A 23,045-nucleotide genomic window follows, 5' to 3' on the forward strand; every position below is an offset into this window, starting at 1 on the left:
TCGTCCAACTAGACTCGGACGCAATTCAAATTCGATTGAGATGGCGGAGCAAGAGATCCCGTTAGGTGTCCAGATAACTGCTCGTCTGTGTCACTGTCTTTGTAGCAATTTCGTACCTGCTTGCTCTTTTACTGCGATAGAACAGCCCCAAACAGACGGGTCCTCTGACAGGCCAGGCAAACACAGACCAGATGCTCTAATGTTGTCGCATGTCTACAGCACGCTATCCCAAAGGCCCAGCGATACCCTTGGATCCTTGAAATGCCCTCGTTCTGAGTAATTCAATACCAGTATAACATTGGAGCCCCTGGGCCAGTCCAAATACGGATGTCTTTTGCCAGTCTTTGCCCAGTGAGGCTCTATTTCAAGCTCCAGCACAGTCAATTTTTTCTGAGAAGCCCCCAGCTCACTTGCCTCGAGAAATATGGACTATGATTCTGTCCCTTCATGACTGTGACGGGCGATTCAGGGTGCACTGCTGCACCGGTATCACCAAGCGCCTTATATTTCCTGTGGTTCTGAATGTGCCTAGGCATCGAATCCACACAGTCCATTAGTAAACTCTATTATCCCTTTCCTCCCCTGACTGAGGGCAGGGCCCCATCTATTGTTACTGTGATACTGGAGCACTCAAACACTTGGTGGTTGGTCATGTCTAGTAGTTCTTTCACCCGTGCTCCGTAGTGCAGAATAGGCTGATCATGCCACTTCCCCTCATGTCCTTTCTCCTCCAGGTCACGTAGGTAGCGCCACATGGAAACACGCGGTGCAATCGTACTGTTGTTTCTTGCTCGAGCTGGAAGCGTGTCGCGTTTAAACAGCTAGAACTTTCTGGTGATCAGGTGAGGAGTAGGACTGGAATACTTGTGATCAGATCCTTCATGTAGACCTGATGGCCCGTACGAGGATTGACCTTCCATCAGTTGTTTCTAGTAATCGTATTACGGGAATCATCATTCACGACCTAGTGATGGAACCATTTCTTGCAATTTGCTTCATGTGACTCGGTTTTCTAGCCAGTGATGATGGCAGACCAACTGCGGCATGCAGTTGAGGGAGCTGCCTGATCGGTGGTCTTGAAGCATTATAATCAGGTCTCAAAACCATTCTCGGGGCCATCTGTCCAACGAACCCTTATAGAACCCTGTTACCAATGGACTGTGCCATTCTCTCTGTGCCCTGTACCTTGTGATTTTCTGCCACATGTCTCAGGATCGGCCCTCACCTCTCTCAGGGTCAAGTTCGCTTGGATCAGGGCTGTACAACTAGTTCTGTCGCCGCATGGCACATTTCCCCCTCAGGCGCCTGAATACTTTTTTGCGACGGTATTCAACTATTCAAATATTAAGGCTTCAAAGCATCCTTTATAGGGGTACCTTTCCTCTCACGGCTTCTAACAGCCGCAACCAGAGGAGTGGCTAGCTCCGATCCGACATGTTGCTAAATCCCTCGTCGATTACCGTCTGCATCTCGGCCGCAATGTTTTCCTAGTTTGGCGAGCATTCATTAACAATAACTAGAGACAAGCTGTTGGGCCCCGATTTTGGTCCCACAGCAGCGAAGCAACCCAAGCAAGGATACCATGTCATCTTGACGCCGTGTGCAACTCCTTTCTTGCAGCTCTGGATCTTCAGTCAGCTTCAGAGGTCGACAATAGGTGATTTCCGTCGCTCATATCAGTCTCTTCATTCAATGCCTCTTGGTTTTTGCCTTTGCTTTTTTTTGACTGGTACCTGCTCATCCCCGGACCTGGTTCTTCCTGCAGCCTCCCCCCTGATGCTTCTCCTTCTTTCTCGTTCTAGACCGGTGAGAGTTGCGAGGCGGAGGCTGCGCCGTTTCCATTTCTACTGCCTTCCACAGGGGCAACTGATATTGACTAATGACTCTCCTGTGACTATCAGAATTAACTTGGGCACTGAAATCTCAGATCGAAATCTCTCTAGAATAGTATGAATACAAGCACGGTATGAGCACTAAGCCCAAACCCGCACATAAGGTATTAACCCTCCTGTAGATCCTCTTGACCCAAATACTCATTAATTTCTTAGGGTCCCTTTAGCTGGTTCACAGAGTGAAATCCCCATGAATCACTGCGAGTTCCCCCTCGCTCTCTAAGACTTTCTAAACCTTCATATTCCTGCAGTCTTCATCTTCTCTGGTTCTGGAGGAGACTTCGCAGGAACATGCTAGAACAGATGATTGCATACATCATGTTGACATTGATGCAGGTATGAACCCTATTCTCCAGTATATTGAATTAAGGCGTTGTGAAAGATCTGAGAGTACTAACCCTTAAATAAAAATAAAAGGGTTTTTTTAGCCATGATACAATGAATAGTAGACATAGGTGGTGTTTGATAAAATGCCTGGCTTCCATCTGGGCATGCACAGTACTTGTAAGATTCGCAATCTCATCTGGGAATGCAAGTGTTTCTGTAAGATTTCACAATTCATCTGGATGTAGGTGCCAAAATTCTGACCTACCACACTCTCATAAAAGTTACCGAGGCAGGTTGTCTCATACAGTATCCACTTGATATAGGCTACTACTCTGCACAATTCCACAACACCATCATTATGTGTCTCTAATAGTTTTTGACCAATATTTAAGAAGAATCCGAAACCCTCTGCTCAATGCGCCGCTAATATAACAGTTAGCAGCGATCCTTGGATGAACGAGTGGATTCATAGCTGGCAGGCTCTGTAAAAGCAGAGGCTAGGCTCAGTTGTTGCTCTGAGGAGAAAGAAATCCCTTTGTTTCTACACAAAAAGTATCGATAGACAAGGCTTGTTGGAGAGATCTGGTCAGCGAGCAGAGCCCTTAATTGTTTACCACATGTGTGTCAGTTGGTATTTCAAAGGTCACGTTCAAGTGGCAGCTACGAAAAAGATACACTCCTAACGAAGCTCTTAAGAGTAAAGAGTGAGTTGTTCTAAAAGCTAAAAAGGCTCTATGCCGCACATTCTCCACAAAAAAAATCTGTCAACGGGGTTACTTAGATTTACCTATGCCCGTGACAAGGGGAAGCCACCCCGTGGGCCCCCTCCGGGGCCGCGAAAGGAGGGGGAAAAAGGGAGTGGGATAAAACAGCGACAATCTAGGAGGAAAAACTTTTTTACTAAATATTGATACCGAAATACAAGATAACACACATATAATATAATTGAGGCTAATACAATTGAACGAAACAGAGAGAAGAGAGATCCCCGAAAACCGAGAGCCTACGTGAACTCTAGGCGACACGGCGTGAAGCTGTCGCCACGTCATCCGACGAAGTTCGAGGAGAAGAAGGAGGGCACTCCAGCCATGGGAACGCAAGATTGATATAAGTGTCGTGATCCCGGGCTGACGTTATCATTAAACCCTGTTGTTCTCCTTGGCGATTATGTAGTCTTCTTCTGTGGACTGCACATTCAATAGAAGTATCCATACTTTACATGATGTTATGATGTGGAATACTGATACTGATAGCAAAATTACAAAACCATGACACCTTTAAATACGTAGCAGATCAAGAAACAGAAATACTCAATAAGCACGTCTGCAGATGTACCTAAAATCGGATCTATTCAAAGTAGATACTGTGTAGAATATCTACTTTGTGCTAGGATATACTAGGATGAAGTTAGAAAATTTTATCTCAGATGTTTTTCTCACAGTTTTGTAACTAGATGTTTTTCTTTTGACATTTCAGTCAGACTCAGTGTCAAAACAGCTGTTTTTGTGCTTCTTTGTTTCTTAGCATAAGCAATGTTGGAGATGTAACACATACTTTTGAAATAAAAAAAATCCAGCTTTTTCGAAGCATGTGGTGCAACATTATAGCTCATAACTGGTAAACCTCTAACTTGTTATACAGTCTTTACAGCAGGAGAAAACAATGAGACTAAAATGAGGAAATATTCGCCATACTGAACATAATTGTTTTAAAAGGGTAATTCCAAGAGTCATCAGATATACAAATATGAACAGTAAAAATTAAATGATGGGAGACCCTCCTAAATACCTAAAATAAAAATGGGCTTTAAATCTGTTGAAACTGTTGCATTTCTGACTACAGTTTAGAAATTTATTGTGCGCAAAGCAGTTCTCTTTGGCCCCTGGTTGCAGGAGCTTCTGTTCAGCCAAAAGCAAATTTCATGCATTTCTACATAGTGCTACTCAAAGGTGCTACAGTCTGAAACACTCTGTCTGCCATGTTGTATCATACTTATTCCATAATTCACTTCATTAATTTAATCCTGCCAGAAATAAATTTCTTTTTTTTTTTCTTTTTTTTTTTTTTTTTGTCATCCCGTGATTCCTTTAAAGGTCCAAAAGAGTTATCATTTGCCTCCCTCCTATAAATTGGAGCTAGACACCATTTTTAAACAAGATGATTCAAGGGCTTTCAGTGATACTGTGTCTTTCACTTACCGCTTTTCAAATCACTAAGAATACAATTTAACACAGAATGGCACTGTTTGAGAAGGGCAACATTCCACAATTTCCTCTGCTTAATACAGATTACGGTATCAAGCTAAACATTGCAAGCTCTGAACTATACTGAAATCTGAGCTGTTTGAGTTATTCTGTTTGCAAGAGTACTTGAGCCTCTTTTCTGTATAATCTGTGAATGCCTTGGGATACTGACTGAAAATTACAAGTTTTCAAACTTCCAAAAATTCCATCCTGGAAACATGGAATGATTCCCAATAAGACTGTTGTGAAACTTTCACATGCCTGCAAGAATTTGGTTAAATGTCTAGATAACGTTAATGAAGAAAGAGCTGGAAACTCTTCCTTTGAGATCTGATGAATTAGTAGGGTCAGAAGGGTGAGATAGTCTTGGGTCACCAAACAGAAGAGGAAAAAAATCAGCTACTGCCAAAGCTGAGCACCACAACTATGCAGTCACATTCTCAGGGACAGCACAGTTAGTGTTCAGGCATTTCAGTATGTTGTTCTGGAATACTTAGTGTTCATTGCAAAATATATATGTGTATATATGTTGCCACCATTTCCTCCCTGCTGATTCTGCTGCATGGATATGATTTTGATGCTTAAAAGATATATTTCATTGACTCAAAATATGTGAATCTTTCTTGAGCTATTTGCATGCACACCAATTACCACTCACAGGTTTTAGCTTCTAAAAAGAAGATTTCTATGCAAGAACAGGGCAAAGGACATTTCCATGCACTTTGTACCATCAGAATAAAAAGTAGTTTTGGTGTCTTTCCCAAAATCTCCTGCATGTGCTAGGCAGGCTATCCTGGACATATATATTTTTTTCTCATTGTGAGAATGATTTTGATATTTTAGAAAACTTTTCATTCTTGTTTGAACCTATTAAGAGATGCTTACTTAGGACAAGAAATAACCCTTTAAATGCAAAATGCTTGGTGGGGTGGAAGTTCTGGCTCAGCACTTTGCACACGTACTTTGTCACTGTCAAAAGCTCACAGTAACAAACAGAGCAGCTGTCCAGAAAGTAGCCAAGTACAAGGTGGGATCAATGATGAAACATTTCTGCACTTATAATGGGCTTACTTACAGATTAGTTGATTATTGAACCAAGTTTTAAAATTCATGTTTTAACTGAGCCTTATAGGAATTTGATAAGACAGCTTTTAATAATTTGACAAAGTGAAATCTGATTTCTAAAAAGTGCATTATGTTTAAGATTTTGATTAATTTTTAATATACAATAAATTTAAAGAAATTGTTTTGTTCTGTTTAGGACATAAGGAAATCAGATCAGAAGACAAATAGGCACCATATACATCTTAAAGAGACCTTCATTATTAGTTTTAGCATAAACCAATTATTAGAATTACTTATAGTTTATGAAATGACTGATTTATTAAACAGAGTGTAAAGAATGCAAGGTTGGAGATGATACACTATTAGTTCTTAGTGAACAACAGAGAATCTTGGTTTTAACTGTTTTCAGTGTGTCAGCAGTGATGCCAATTCATGTATTTGATTGTTGCATGCCAAAGGCTGGCATTACTCAAAAGAAGACGAACATACTCATAAAAAGCTAAAGGTTATCATTTCTGGTACTGATTCTGCATTCATACGCAAATGAAAATCTGCTTCAGTTACTTAAAAGAGAAGAGAAGCAACAACAAAACACACTTCAATCTGTAAGGAACCCTTTTTACACACTTCAGAACATGACTGCTCTTACTCAAGCTTTAATCTCTGCTTATGGAACAATTACATTGAATATCATTAGGGTTTTATTGGTGAGCTAATTTTTGGGTATTGTCTCATTTCAAATTTCCTGATATCTAAAACAGAGCATTGCATATTCAGTGGTCATTTAAAATACTGCTTTTCAAGAAGTGTACAGAACGCTATTAGAGATGGAGCGGAAGGAAATGTGTAATAAGCAAGCCAAAAAATTGTGAAAAATAGCAATGCCTCTAATTAGACAGAGAAAAGCAGCATGCCTTTCAACACAGCAGATCTGAGATCTGGAATCAAGTGGAAATCAAAGAGCTGAATTACCTCAGCTTCTGTAAGAAATCTTTCTGTGTGCAGACAATAAATTCTGATATACTGTGCAAAATTGGCTGCAAAGCCTCACTCTTTTCTTTCCGTTGTGCATCTGTCACGTCAGCACGGACGCATTATACATCCCACCTCTACAAGAATGCCTATAAACTTCTGAACTGCAATGAACCTCCCTCTGTTTCTCATTACAAATTAGTGGTGCCTTTAATTCCAAAACAAAGACTCAGCAATAAATCTCTATCAGTTAAAGGAGACTAGAGTCCAGTTTTTCTATATCACAAGAGCTGATTAAGCCTTGCCTACATTATTGTTTGCTAGACGAGTCATCTAAATCTCAGGCAGTGACCTATACATAATATTCATTTCCTTTAATCGTCTTCAGACAGATTATTAGAATAGTGAGGCGTCAGTCTAGTTTGATTATGGCTTAAAGGTGATGTTTTGGAAAAATTCCCATTAACAACTTTTTAAAAAACTTTTTCATTTTTTTATTTTTTAATGCGGAATTTGAAGTTTTCATTGGGTAGGCAGTGTAGTTATATTTCACTCCAATTTCAAATGATAATCAGATGACATCTGTCCAACACAGCTGAACATTTGGTTTTTGAATTGTTCAGTTTTGAGCAAAATTCCCTAATTTTTATTCCTCAAAAAATATCACATTCAACCCACTGAGGTGAAAACAGCATTAGAAAGCTAAGATTTCCCATAGATTTTAAATTGCTAACTGCTTTTGATGCTGGTGTTAAATGAATAGCTAAGTTTATTTAAAACATCATAGGAAACACCTGCTAAAATTCACTTAGGCTTGAATTAGTGCTGTCATGTTTTTAAAGTTCCCCTCTGAATGAGACTGTCTTTTAGTCCATTTATCTTTGAGTTATGTGCTATGCATCTTCTGTGTGTGTATGCATGTGTGCACAGGGAATAACCAGGTAAAATGAAAATGAGCATATGGAGGTCCTGAGGAAATTCCACAGCATATAATTTTAGGATACAGCCAGAAAACCAATACAGACATTAAAGACTTTCTCATTTACAGAAATTATTACCAAACAGTATTCATGTCAGAAGCACAACCAGAAATAAATACATATTTTTCCTCTGACACAACAGAAGCTACCTTTAATAAACCTAAAGTCTTGCTCTGACTGACATCAACTACTCTGCAAAATATAAAAGAGAATCACAAACCTGTCTGAAGTTACACATGGGGAAGGGGGTTAAGAAATTTGACATATCTAAGTTATTGTTCCCTTAGACACATGGTTGTAGGAGTGTATGAGTCAACAATATATTTTATCACTAATAGCATGCTTACTGACATATTGTAGTGCACTAATATATAAATGACCTACTTTGAACTGTCCTCTCCTGCTGGAAGTCTCATATTAACACATTTATACAACCATAAATACATAATCTCTTGTATTTCTGCAGGCTACGGAAAAACCCACCTTATTATTTCTGACATTAATGTACTTTAGAAGAAACCTTCACTCCTGGAACTTGAATTACATAGGCTTCTCCAGATAGTACCTAACAGCTGCTGTGACAAGGCTTTTGTGTGCAAGAGTTAGATACCATATATCCTTCAGACTAGAACAGTACAGACAAGAGAACACCCTACCCAAGGAGGTTTCTAGGATTTCTTCAGCATCCTCTTAGGTACACAAACATGCAACAGAACCACAAAGAAAGGCAGCAGCATACTAAGTGCAGTGGCCTTAGTGAGGTCAAAATCTTGTCTAGTACTTGGCTGGCAGATGGCTATGACTAGGATACCTCCAATGGGCAAATGAAGCCCAGCTATCAAAGTTCTGTGGAGGATATGAGCCACAGAAGGAGTCTTTTTCTAGCTGGAATGGAAAAATAGGAGGTTATCTTTGTCAATCCATTCAAATGCTGGAACAAAAAGACCTATAAACCAAGACTGATCAGAGATGAGAAAAATGAAAGAGATAATGTTTTCTATTTCCTTTTGGATGCAAACAGATATTGTTCCTTCCAAATACACTCTGCAATATCTCCCTTCCAAATTTTGCCAGCAACTATAACTGCTGAATAACAGCCAATACATGAGGCACATGAAGAACTCAGATTCTGAACATTTGCCTTTCCTTCCTTTGCTTGGATAGGTAACTTTGTCTAAGTGAACATCAAAAGAAAACCCTGAAATTTAGATGGGATCACTATTGCTTTTCCATTATATTCTTTCTGTTCTTGTCTCATACTGGATGAATCTGGTTATTTAGACATGGAATTCAATACAAATACAAAACCACAAAAATATATTTGTGATTCATTTATTTACTGAGCAGATCCAAAAAAGATCCACATTTCACTACTGCTTGTGCATGTTTGCAGTACATTGAAATACACACCAATAAACCGTGAAGATGTATATGGTGATATGAAGAGAACTGCTGAAGTTCAATATGGCATTTAATTCAACTACAGCAAAGCAATAATGAGAGTCTAACCATGAAGGCCATGCCTAAATTCCCCTGAAGTCAAGTGCAAAGTACTTTATTGAAACAGAAATGGAGCTAAGCATATGTAACTTCCCTTGAGGCTAAAATTCTTAGCAAATCTGAACCACATGAAGCCACAGTTATACTCACATATTTTTTATACAAATGCACTACATTTTCATTCTGTTATGAAATTAAATATATTTACTTACACAGCAGAAAACTTTCACAGCCATTTCCTCATCAAACTGGCCAAGGATTATCCGAACGTCATTACCCTGTAGATTTAAAAAGATGCAGGGAAGTTAAATACAGATGCAGCCTTTCCAGAAACAACTTCAGCTGGCCATTGAAATCATATACAGAGTTGGAACAGATTACAGCTGCAGACAGCAAAATTCATTCAGAATTATCACATTTTCTACAAGTTCAAGATCTTGAAACTGAAAGAAGAGGGCAGCTGAGGTTTCTGAAAAAACAATTAAGTAATAGCGCTAACGAGAAAAACATCTGTAACATTTATCTTGTCAAATATTACTATTCAAAACCACTAAATTAACCAATATTATTTTAATGCCTTGCTAGATTTCTTCTTTTGTTATTAATTTTGCATATTAAAAACAGTTCAAAATATATACTTTTTGCTGTTAAAACAGACTAATAATGTGAAGATGAGAGAACTGGGATTCATAAATTAGATGTGTTCACTTAATGTCTTCTTCAGAAATTTTTAAAGGTTCTATTCATTCAACATTTTCTCCACACTCACTATAAAACATTGTCAATCCCCCTTTTCCCAAGTCCCTCCACATCCACAGTCATCATACCTTGTGAATCTATGACTAAAGCCAAAAGATACCATTTTCCTTTCATACTTCAAAGTCCATTAACATAATATTCCCTTATTCAAAAACATATGCAGAAAATATTCCTTTGGGAATTAGGCTGCTATTCTTTCACATGTGAAAAATTAAGGGGTAACTTCTATAAAACACAACACAAAAAAATTACCTGGGTTCTCAGTAATAGGTTGAGCAAATGTGTTTTGTCATTTATTTTATAAAATACTTGATCTTTCCCCCTCTAAGGAACAAATGAAACAGATGATTCACTGTGTCTTTCAGTGGTGAAAACACTTCAGCTTTAATTAAATCAGTTTATCAAAGATTTTCAATTTAGGTAAACTGTATTTTTATTTCCTGGTCAGCATGAAATATTATGATGAACAATACAGAAAAAAATGCTATAATCCCTCTGCAATTCAGTGCATAAAATCTATGTAGGTTGTTCCAAAAGTAATGCCTCTTATTTATTTCCATGGCAACTACAAGAGACAGTACAAAAATGCTGTCTGAGAAAGCAAATATTTATCTACAAACCAATACTTTTCAACAATCACCATCATTAGTTAGGAATTTTCACCGGTGATAAGTAACAGCCTGCCATTTTTTTCTACATGAAGGAATTCAGTGACAGACCTTTGCTTCATCAACACTTCGACGCCAGATGTCATTCTGCCAGACTGCCCCTCTGCTGCCATCTGCCTCATGGTAACAACATATAACGGGATATTGGTGGGAAGGTTCAACCTCTACTGCCATACCACCAAAAACCAGCTCTGATGTTGTGGGCCAAAGCAATAAAATAGAAGGCATAACTTTAGTAGCACCCCTTGTATATTAATCCTAGCATGGTCATAAAGTAATAAAATACATAACATGTTTTGTTCATTCTGAACCTATGCATTTTATATAAGTATACTTACTTTAGTTTTATACCCAGCCACAGATTGATTAAGCAATATAAATCTTATTGAAATAGATTAGATTCCTTTAATACAAATCTAGTGAGGTCATGTGAAACTAAGCAAGAAAATCACAGGAATTATGCTCACTGACAGCAGGAGTACTACTTTTTTTTTTTTTTTTTTTTTTTTTTTTTTTGTAAGGACAAATGATAGATTTAGAACTTATGTGGAAAAAAGGCACACATCCACATTTTCTAATATTCACATTGTAGCAATCATTTCAGTCACTTTTGGAACTCTGTCTCCAAATTGCTTGACCTCGCTGAACATAAAACCACATATTTAATATGAATAGGAAAAGTTGGTTAAAAAAAAAAACAAACAAACAAGTGACACTGTACTGAATTATTAAAATTGAACAAATTACTTGCCATTTTTTCATTCTCATGATAATTAATTTTAAAGAAACATTATATGCACTGCCTCATATGCACCAGAGAGAACAGGCTGGGTGTAGAGTGAGGAGCGCTTCTGCATCACCACTTCTCACTGGCTGTACAGAACTCAAACTGGTAACATGCCCCAGAGGAAGGCATTACTTCCACTTGATTACCACATAAGCCAGAGTACATTTTCCCCCAGGGACTATTCTATTATTATAAAGTGCTGCAAGAAGTGTACAGTCCATCCAGTGTTTTTCCTAGAAATATCCTATCCTATTTCAATATACCTGCTGGCTGCAGGGATTTTCCTATGTTAATGACATCATGCAATCAGTTTGGCAATAGAACTCAGGCCCAAATCTTGTACGTTCAGACTCACAGAACTATAAAATTACAGAATATCCCGAGTTGGAAGGGACCTACAAGAGTCACTAATTCCATCTCCAGGCTCCACACAGCACCACTCAAATTCAAAAACTATGTCTGAGAGCCATGTCTATGTGCTCCTTGAACTTTGGAAGCTTGGTGCCATTACTACTGCACTGGGCAGCCTGTTCCATGCTCACCACCCTCCTGGTGCAGAACCATTTTCTAATTCCTAACCTGATACTCCCCTGATATAGCTCTGTGTTGATCTCTCAGGTCCTGTCACTGTCACCAGAGAGCAGAGCTCAGCTCTCCTCCTCCATTCCCCTCATGAGGAGCTGTAGGACATCATGAGGTCTCCTCTCACTCAACCTTGATAATAACTATTTGGAGCAGCGGAAGAAACTGAGAACACAATACTCAGTACTGGCCATAAATGGATCCGGAAATGTAATGATGATGCTCAATAAATAAAAAGGCTGGAGTACAATCCAGTGAGTGAAAAAAGAAAAAGGAAAAGAAAAAGAAAAAGAAAAAGAAAAAGAAAAAGAAAAAGAAAAAGAAAAAGAAAAAGAAAAAGAAAAGGAAACAGAAAAAGGAAAAGGAAACAGAAAAAGAAAAAGAAAAAGAAAAAGAAAAAGAAAAAGAAAAAGAAAAAGAAAAAAGAAAAAGAAAAAGAAAAAGAAAAAGAAAAAGAAAAAGAAAAAGAAAAAGAAAAAGAAAAAGAAAAAGGAAAAAAGGAAGAGGTAAAAGAAAAAAGAGAAAAAAAGAGAAAAGAAAAGAAAAAAGAAAAAGAAAAAGAAAAAGAAAAAGAAAAAGAAAAAGAAAAAGAAAAAGAAAAAGAAAAAGAAAAAGAAAAAGAAAAAGAAAGAAAGAGAGAAAGAAAAAAGGCACAGGGAAAGAAGAGATATCAGATAAGGAAACTGGGCACTGAGTACATATGTGGATTAGGTAAAGGGGGAGCAAAAAGCTGGGGAGGTAACAACAATTAGGATTTTCAACACTACAGCAAATTGTAAGCTTGTTAAATAGTTTCTAGAATAGTTGGAAAAACTGCAAGTTCAGAAAGCAAGCTTTTTTTTCAGGAGAAAATGGAAGAAGAGTCTAGACAAAGGTGCCTAGAGTGAGACAAGAAATCAGGGAAACTGAATGTAGCACAGGGTAAGTAAGGAATTCTGAGCTGGATTTTCAGCATAAGTCAGGGATACTGCTGTGTTAAATAGAGAGTACAAGATTGCAGAGTCAAGCTGTCTGGAAGTATCTGGCTTAATATCTTTTTTTCTTTTCTACAGCCTTATAATCCATAATTTTTGCTGCTTAGACAATTAAGGGAAATGATAAGAGATTCCCCTTTTTTACAAACCATGCAGACATCACTGCAATGCCATGAGCTGCCATATATGGGGTTTTATAGATTAGTTAAGAGTGGCATGCAACCATTTAACTAAAAGATTGTATGACAGAACATATGTAAAAGGAAATCATTTAGGAAAGTCTGCGCAATAGCTTTTTCATCTTCCATGCATAACATTTTTCCTTTGTGCATGGAAGATGAAGAACATTCAGTATGATAATTAAATCCAGATCCATGTAAAGCAAGGATTGGGTCTGGTCTGCTGACTCTGTCCTGTAGAGGTCCTGAAGCTTCAAATTCCTGTGGCTGCACATAACTCATTAATAAATCAAGTACGTTTAAAAAATAATAATAATAATTTAATTATTTTATTATTATTTTCTTTTCCCTGTATGGATAAGGAAGGCTGCAAAGCAATTTATCAGAAGTAGGTTCATTTCAGTGGTCATGGCTCAGGACGTATGTCCATATTATAACCTTACGTAAAGATAAACATCAGACACTGGGGCAAAATTTTTTCCTTCCCTTGTCCACACTGTTAAATCAACTAGTATAATTTCCTTGCATATTTACACTATTTCTTTACATCAATCCCTCTAGAACTTATGTGAGTTAATACAGAACAACTCTCATGTGAGGTTCAAAATGATCACTCAGAGGAGCATAGCAAGTGCCAAGAATTCTTTATCTCATAGAGTTCTACATTGGCTGTATAGAACTAAAGCATACCTGACAGGATGTTTTAAGTCATGGAACTAGGCAGGTGATCAATTAGATGATTAAAAACATCCTGGAGGGAAGGCAACTCAAAAAACTTTGCTTACTTCAGAAGGCAAGAGTTTAGACCATTTGCCATATGGTGAGCTGTCATAGTTACTCTTTCTAGAGATCAGAGCCACAACATCAGCATTTAAGCTTTGCCCCTCAGTATGAAATACAGATGTTTCCACACTTTGAACTAAAGTGGAAACAAAAAAACAAAAAACAAAACAAAAAAAACAAAACAAACAAAAAAACCAAACAAACAAAAAAGAAGAACAATAAGATTTAATTTACCCAAAGTTGTGTAGGACTCACCATATTTTATAATAAAGAGAACTGCACAGCCTTAAATCTCTCTCTTTTTCCCTTCTTTCTTACCGATGAGGATATTATTCATCCACTAAATATAAAGTGTCTTTGATACTACTGACAGCTGGTATAGTGAACCCTGAAGACAGTGAGGGTCAAGATATCTAAGAGATGAAGAAAACACTGCCTACTCTACTGCAGCTTTTAATACTCCAGTTATGAGGCACTCTTCAGTGTCTTCAGCTTTTGAGGACAGCATGTTATGTTGGAATAGGCAGTTTTTTTGTTTTGTTTTGTTTTGTTTTATCAGTTTGCAAAGCTTCCCTCCTGTGATCAGATTTTAATCTGTCTCATTTCTAATGAATAAAACCACACTGTTGTAATACACAGCTTTCCAGTGAAGGACTGCTACAATATATCGTCTGTCAGGAGGAGTCAACACTTTGGCAGGCTCTTTAAGAAATGTCTAAATTGCTCTGCCCAGATACTCTGTCACATTCTCTACCATATAACTGACAGTTGAGATGTTATCAATAAATCTACTCATATCTGGGTAACTGTCAATACAAGTATTCATATGTCCTGCCTTCTAAATGCCTGGATGTCCATGTGCATAACTACAGGTGAGCCTCTAATTTAAGCTATGGAATTACTAGTAGAGAAGGTAAACTAGGGGATTCCAGATCCCACCAACACAACACGCTGAAAAAACTTGATATCTATGTAAGCATGCATGTTACTCAGTTAGACTGAGGCTGCATCCAAACGTATCCTTAGCTTAAATTAAAAAAATAATAATAATAAAAAATTCATTAACTTGACTGTTAAATTGAGATCACATTTGGTCAGCATTCAAAAAAGCCTATTGTATCTGGGAAACCAGAAGCAAACTATGTCACCCAGTTTGACTTTATATACTGAAATGTTTTTGTCTTATGTGTAAGACACAGGGAAGTTGGAAACAGAAGTGTTGTTGATCATTCAACAAGATGCATGCTTAGAACTTCACGGCATATTTCAGATGACGTACAAATGCATATCCTTCAACATCCCCTTCTCTGAGCTACAAAAAATGAGCCTTAACAATATCCTTTAGTGTAAATTTACTCTCTAACTGTGATTTAAAAAGACTGGAGACAATATGTAGTAAAACAGCCATGTTGCCGTGGAAAATATAGAAGATTTGTTTAAATTTTACTATTTAAATAGCATTCAATTAATTAGGTCTTTTTTCCTCCCCTTTTACACATATTTAAATATCTGCAGGGTTGAGGCTTTAATTCCATACTTTATATACCAGATGCAAGCTATGATTTGATTTTCAGTATTTAAAAATGCTTGCACTTGCAGCTTGAATATTTTTTTATGCTCACACTCAATGTTAGATTCACATCTCCAATGTCTAATTCATGATTGGCTGCACTTCATAATATTGCTAAAATATCGTTTTAATTTCAGCAGATGCCAAGAATCTAAAAAAAAAAAAATAAATCATTACAATAAGAGTAACTTGTTAAGTTATTCTGCTCTCAAATTTAACTTTCATTTCTTTCCTACAATCCATATGCAATAATGCAAATGATTATACGCAGTAATTCAATCCAGAGTGTAATGAAGCTAATGCAAAGATGCTCATTGCTTTTTCTACATATAATTCACCTTAAAAAGGTCCTGAGTCTAAAACTCAAGAGCTTTCATACATATATGACTAAGACTGATGCTTTAGGTACAAATAGTGAGACAGAATAAACTTGTTTTACTTTCTGTCCTTATCTGGATCTATAAAAACCTTTATCACATGGACATTCATTGAATTAAGCATGAGTAGGATCTCAAAATGCCATTTGTTAACCTTATTAACTACATGCTACAGTACATCATTCTTATGCAAATTTTGGTTAATTATTCCTCTTCAGAGAAAAAAAAAACAAACAAAAAATCAAATGCTGCAACACAAAAGATCTTTATTTCTCAAGCAGCAGCACATACCTTTAGCTTCTTTACGCTCGTGCAAGGGTCATTGGAGAAACTCTCAGTATCTGAAATTTCGATATCTTCACCATACAGGACACCAGTCAGATCATTCCTTACCTGTCAGAAATTGAGAAAAAGGCAAACTAGTAAACTGAGACTCAGTGAGAAGGAAGGAGATGGACTATATTTATTAAGCAGTGGTTTCAGCAATGATATACTTGCTCCAATTCATTTGAATTTTATTTGAACACTGACAAAGCTCCTGTTCTTTTACCATTATAATTTACTATCAATCAGACTACTGGATCAAAAGCTTTCATTACATATGATGAAAAATGCGCAGTGGGTTTCCACTTTGCAATGTGGGAGAGGACAATTCTTGTGAATTATCAGTAGTTCTAACACTGAAAGTTTTCATGTAGCCAAAGCCATGTAAAGGGGAAAGACTCATCAAGAAAACTCTTGCATATTGTTGATTCTGTGGACTAACTTGAAAACATCTGCTGCTGGCCCTAGCATGAAGCAGCAGAGCTTAGTGCATGTTGCCTAGAAGTTGATAAAGCCTAATGAATTCCTCTGAGTCTTTCTCCTTTCCTATAACATGCATGTTTTCATGGGACAGCATGCTTTGCTTAAAGGTGACACAAGCAATCATGTTATGAATGTATTTTCTCATCTACTTTTATGGCGGCAAGTCTTTGTCCTCTCTGAGCTTCCTAAGAGCACAAAGAAGCCAGAAAACGCAAAACAATATGGTTACAGATTTTGTGGGCTTCTCTTATTTTCTTCTCTTTTTTCCTTTTTTTTTTTTTTTTTTTTTNTTTTTTTTTTTTTTTTTCATTTAACTGCTTCAAAGTTTTCTATCTTAATAACTGATGATTTTCTTCTATCCAGATGACTCCAAAGACAGAGCTTCACATTACTATTCCTAATACATGAGCAAAAATAATTTTAGCTGGAGATAATATGGTTACAGACTGAAGTGAAGAAAGAGGTGCTCTGGTATTAATTTAATAAAATTATCACCATATTTGTTTCACTGATCGTCTTTTTTGTTTGTAATAATATCAGAAACAGGAAAAGCAAATCAGAGTGTAGGAGAAATAAAGAACAAGTATCACATAAAAACACAGGAAATACAATGCTTGGAGGAGATAAATGACATTGTATTGGAAAACACAGAATTCTATAACTTGTATGCTGATACTTTCCAGTAACCCTCTGTATGGATCTGTAGAATTATATCTTTTAAATCAATCTCTTAACAGTCCATTTCCTTAACCTCCTTTGAAAGATAAGCACATTTACACTGAACAATCAGAAAACACAAATATTTCCATGGACAAGAAAAAAAAAAAAAAAAAAAAAAAAAAGGAAATGGTATCTGTACTTCAGCAGTAGAAACTTAACTTCTCAATTAGAATATAGATGAATGTAAAATTTATACTGTGAGAAGACACTTTGGCCATCCGAAAACAAGACCCAAGTTTTGTTGCATTTCCTCTGCTGAAAGCCTGTCAAACTCAGGATACAGTAAAATCCAGAGGGTGTAATGGGACATGATTTTTGACAGGTGAGACATCTCATCTCAACTGGGAGCTTTACAGACTCATCTCTTGACAATCCTTCTGCTTTTCTTTATAATTTATCACTACTTCACAAGTCTATGCATGTAAGCGGTTCTGTTGGGCTTATTTTATGCTTTTGTACAATTGAGAAAGAACAATGTAACTATTTTTCATGATTTACTATTAGATCATGGTACAGATGTTGGTTAAAAGGAGGACATTTCATATTTGCTGAAAATTTCCTTTTAAGATGGTTGTGCTGAGTTTCTTGGATGACAAATGAAGTACTTCCTAAATAACATTAATAGAATGACTGTTTTTATTGTCTTTATGGTTTTGAACTAAAAGAGGGGAGACTTAGACTGTATACATGGAAAAAAAAAAAATCATACAAATAGGGTGGTGAGAAATAGGTTGCCTGAAATTGTGGCGGAAGCCTCATCCTTGGAGACACTCAAAATCAGCCTGCTCTGAGCAACCTCATCTAGCTGTAGGCGTCCCTGTTCACTGAAGGAGAGCTGGATGAGATGACCTGTGAGATCTCCTTCCAACTCAAATGGTTGTATGATTGATTCTATTACTTCTTTCCCAGCCACAATTTCATCATAACACTTTTAGCCATGCTTCCAAATTACTGAGCCATGTTGTTATATAATTGTCAGTTTTTTTCATGAGGAACAGAAGTGGACATACAGAGAATACTTTATTAACAATCAGTTTTACAGAAGTAACAGTCAGAATGTGACCATCGAGATTTGAACTATATCCTTCATCATTTTGTGATGTTATAGTTAGTTTTCAAGCACATCCTGTGAAAGAGTACTCACAGACTGAAATAAATAGTTTTTCTCCTAGAATACTGTTAAATGAGTGATGTTTTCATTTCAGTGATCCTATTGGCTGCTCCTTATCACAGAATCACAGAACAGGCTTGGGTTGCAAGGGACATTAAAGTTCACCAGTCCCAATTCTCTGCCAAGGGGCAGGGTTGCTCCCTACCAGCTCAGGCTGCCCAGGGCCCAATCCAATCTGGCCTTGAACACCCCTAGAGATTGGACACCCACAGGTTCTCTGGGCAGCCTGTGCCAGGGCCTCACCATCCTCTGAGTAAAGAATTTGTGCCCAACTTCCAACATATTTTTTTTAGTTTAAAGCCATTCTTTTTGTCCTGTCACTATCTGACTATGCAAAATGTCACACACCCTCCTGATTATAAGCTCCCATCAAGTACTGGAAGGTCACAATGAGGTTTCCCTGAAACCTCCAAGCTAAAGAAGCCCAATTCCCTCAACCTTTCTTTATAGGAGAAAAGTTCTTACCATACAGTTCATGCTTGATACAAAGTAAAACTGTCTTTCTGAAACAGATTAATAACTGTTTTTCTAGAGAATGCTAGAATGCTTAATGCTTTTTTTATTTTTATTTTATTTTTCCCTCTTTCAATACTGTGACCACTCATCTGACAAATCTAATCTAGTGCTTTCATCTCAGGGTATTTTTGCTTTCTACTTATTATGTTCACGTTCTTTACTTCCTAAATATTCCAAATATCAGTTGACACACTACAAGAGCTTGTTTTCTTAAAGAAGTTCTTTAATCCTTCCAAATAATCTAACTGTGGATTCTACTGATTTGAGTATGAGTCTGCCATTGGAATTCAAAAAGCCTGGTGCCAATTCTGCGGCTACTAATCCTTTTAGAAAATGCTGCAATTTTGGACTACAATTGCGAAACTGAGAATTCAAAATGCTATGCACTTTTCTTAAGCAGATGATTCTGGTCCTGGAATGTGCACAATCAGCAGTATAAGCAGTTTGAGAGCTCAGCAGTAATTGTTTAATTCTACCAACTTGTAGCAAAAGAAATATTAAATAAACAAATAAATGAATAAACACATTTCTACTTAAGTATTGAGTGGTATGGTGTAACTGTATCTGGAGGAAACTGTTGTATAAAGCTATGCATTAAATTCTGGTGGGGATCTGACATTTGTAATTAAACCTTACACTGACTTAAAAAACAGAAGTATGATAGTTCCACGTTACTTCTGTCCATTGTTAACAATTTAATGAAGGCTGTACCTGTTCGTCTGTTTATAACTTTATACTTTTTAAAGAAAACAATATTACATTTTCCCAAAGCAGGGAATATCAAACCTGCTAGTCAAAAAAAAAAAAAAAGCTGCCAGCAGACCCTAGTCCTTTACTCACTGTAAAAATAGACTGCAAATATACTGTTCTTGATGCAAAGCTGGATGAATTTGTATTTCACTCTACTACATTTGTAATAGGCATAATCATCTTCAAAAATTTTAAGGAATACTCTTACACAGAAACAAGCTCAAAAAAAAAAAAAACCAAAAAAAAAAAAACCCACCATTTTTTAAATGCAGGTAAGGAACACGGAGGAAAAAAAGATGGCCCTTGAGCTTGAAGCAATGGATGAGACACAAGGGAACTTGTTTCTATTCCTCAGTCTGCCAGAGTTGTTCCATGGTACAGCTCATGACCTAAATAAGGTTTTAAAGTTTGCTACCAACTTTGGCTGTATTTCTTTTCTGCAATGTGGATGGTAGCAATACTTGCCTACCTCATAGCTGCTGTATCAAATTCAGTGATGTTTGAGAGGCAAACAACAAAGTCCCTGACCCTGCACCTGTGAAGGAAGAAATACAGGGGTTTTGAGGAGCCAAGAATTCACACTGAAAAGGAAGAAATGAATTTCTTTCATCTCTAGAAAATTGAGAGAGTAGACAGAATGACTAAATGGGCTGCAAATGCAATGAGTCTAGATGAGACCAAACTATAACGTTACTATGGCCTGTATCAGGAAGTGTGGGTTTATGTTTAAGGAAAGAAAACAAATGTTGGAAACCATATGGGTAGGCTGCTCCCTAAAAAAGAGGAAAGCAAGTGCCATTACACAGCAACTGCACTAATGGACTCCCCTGCCAGAGCTATGTCTCTCAGTGCCATAGCGAGAGGAGTAGGACAGGTTTGGGGATAGCCATCACTTTCTACTATGAGTCTAGACCATCAGACAAATTCAGAGTCCACCGTAATACTGGAAGCAATCCACAAGTCAGAGACAGGATTGGGTCTGGGGAGAGAAATCTGTGTTGTATACAGTTGGTGTTAGCTGGGCAGTTCCATACTGAGAAGACAGGTCTGAGGACAAGCTTGAAAATTAATCTGTGTGTATGTGTCAGGCACAAATGTGATGGAGACAAACATGAGCACTCCTATAGCATAACTGGGGCAGGGACTGACAGCCCTGGGCCACTGTGGGGAGACGGAGTTGTGAGAGTCCTGGGTTAGTGGTCAGGTGCAGAAAAGGGCTTTCAGATCCCTAACACTACATTTCAACTGTATGACTTCCTGTATGATACAACAGTGACATACATACTTACTATATTTCAGGTGAACAGATATTACTGATTTCAGTGGGATTATTTGCACAAGCATATTCTTACCAGTAATATGTAGCTAGTACACATTTTGCCACATTAGCTCATTTTTATCATGACAATTTTATCCCCTTTTCCCACAAAATAGTAAAGGAGATATTCCAAATAAATTGTCAATTTAGTGGTGATAGTTTAGATTCAAGTGTCTCCACTGATTATTTCAAACTAGGTTTCACATTAGACATTTAAAGGTATAGCTCGCTCATTAAATCCTCATAATACTTTGTTTTAAAAGGCTATTTTCAATACTCTTGTGGTTCACTGAAGCTGCATGTAAGTACTGTAAGCTAAATCCTTATTGTTCAGGTCATTCTAATACTATCAGATATTGATTGATTAGAGATTCCTAATAAAAGATAACTTGTCAGATATATGAATTATGCAGGCAGATATTTTACTAGGATTTTATGCTGCAGAGATTTATACTGTGTACTTTAAAATGTAGCATTGTCAGCTGTCAGCATTACAGAATAGAAACACATGCATATAAAATAAATGCATGAATTAAAAGGAAATAAGCCATATTTCATCATTACATTGACCAAGCAGAAATTGTTAATAATTGTAATGGAGAGATTACATTTTAGGATATATAAGGTGTTATAAGCAAACACAGTTACTGCTATTTCTATAATGATGAAATATCACTCACAGTAAGAGGTTTAGGAGAAGAGAGATTGTATAGTACTAACACTTCTCCTTACCCTTAAAAATAGGATAAAATTGAGGTATCTCATTGATTAAACATTTGGGATTGTAGAAAAGAAAGGGCAGGTAGAACCTTATTTTGAGCAAAACAAAATCAAAAGCATGGATAAACTGAAATAGTAAAATATTTTAGATATTAGGAATAGAGTACCACACCCAGGAAAATAATTAAAAATTAAATTATTTTTGTGTGCAAAAGAGAAATACCAATGGAAATGCATTGGATTTCCTTTTCTGTTATTGAATGTGATTTCATATAAAGCTTTTAGAATACCTTATAGCTGATGCTTTTTTAAACATAAGCTTCTCTAAAGTCAAGATAAAATATATAATTTCCCCCTAAGCTCACCAAGGTAGGAAGTTTTTATTCTTATGCTTCTTGATCACAGAACCTAACAGTAATTATGAACACTCATGTTATTTCTAATACCTGAAGTAAAAAGCATTTTTACCTTTTAAGTTTTTGTAGGGGAGGATGCCCCTCTGCTGCCATCCGTCACCTGGCAACAAAATGTAATGAGATATTGGTGGGAAAGTTCAACCTCTGCTGTCATACCAACATCCACCTCTGATGCCATGGGCCAATAACATAAAACAGGAGGCGCTACATTTTGATCAGCCCTTGTAACAGCAGTTCAAAATTTCAGGAATGCTGATTAACAAAACTGAAGAAGCAACCATATACAAAGCACAATTCTGGTTCCCTGAATTCAATTTACTTTCTAGAAAACTGAAGGCCATCAGGGCTTCCAAATAAACAGAACCATTTTTTCTAGAAGCTTATCAGACTTGGCTCCTACAGACTGTAGAACAAAAGCAAACAGACTGGAGGGTGTAACATTTCATAATAGATTTCATGTCAGGTATTATGAATGTGAATGGGGCCATATTTAGAAGAGATTATTTAATAGTTTGCAAATCAATGCCAGAAGCACAAGCTCAATAACACTTCTGTAGTGGTTTCTTGTGGAAAAGAAACAGTGAATATTGAACCAAAAGTTATGGACTCTCTCAACACTAACTATATTATTACAGGTGGACTAAAGATGGCACATATCAGCAATTCCTACACACACGCACACATTTCAAACATATTTACTACTCAGAATTACTTACAGGGAATTCAAACAGAGAAAATCGAACAATAGTTATTGTTTAAGAAAATGTTATAATTATCAAAAGGCCTATGATGTATAAATATAAAATAAAGTGTTCTTATGTAAAATTCTCATTGATTGAAAGTAACAATAACACTTATGCATTCAGTTTCTCAGTCTGTGATAGATAATTATTTCAACATTATGTAGGAAAGGTGTTACCTAGAAATTGCCAAAGAAAAATGGGTGTTTCTAAGGAATGAGGAACATCA

General features: G+C 36.8%; 1 protein-coding gene across 1 annotated transcript in view; it reads right to left on the bottom strand.

The window, feature by feature from the left end:
- The window catches only part of GABBR2 (gamma-aminobutyric acid type B receptor subunit 2), a 449,900-nt gene that overhangs the window by 221,965 nt on the left and 204,890 nt on the right, over nt 1–23,045 (bottom strand). The window contains exons 4-5 of the mRNA XM_015854241.2: nt 15,950–16,051; nt 9,192–9,257 (exon numbers count right to left, since the gene is read on the bottom strand). Coding sequence (XP_015709727.1) covers nt 9,192–9,257; nt 15,950–16,051 — 168 coding nt within the window. The remainder of the gene's footprint in view (nt 1–9,191; nt 9,258–15,949; nt 16,052–23,045) is intronic.

Source organism: Coturnix japonica, chromosome 2 (assembly GCF_001577835.2).
Source record: "Coturnix japonica isolate 7356 chromosome 2, Coturnix japonica 2.1, whole genome shotgun sequence".
Taxonomy (NCBI): Eukaryota; Metazoa; Chordata; class Aves; order Galliformes; family Phasianidae; genus Coturnix; species Coturnix japonica.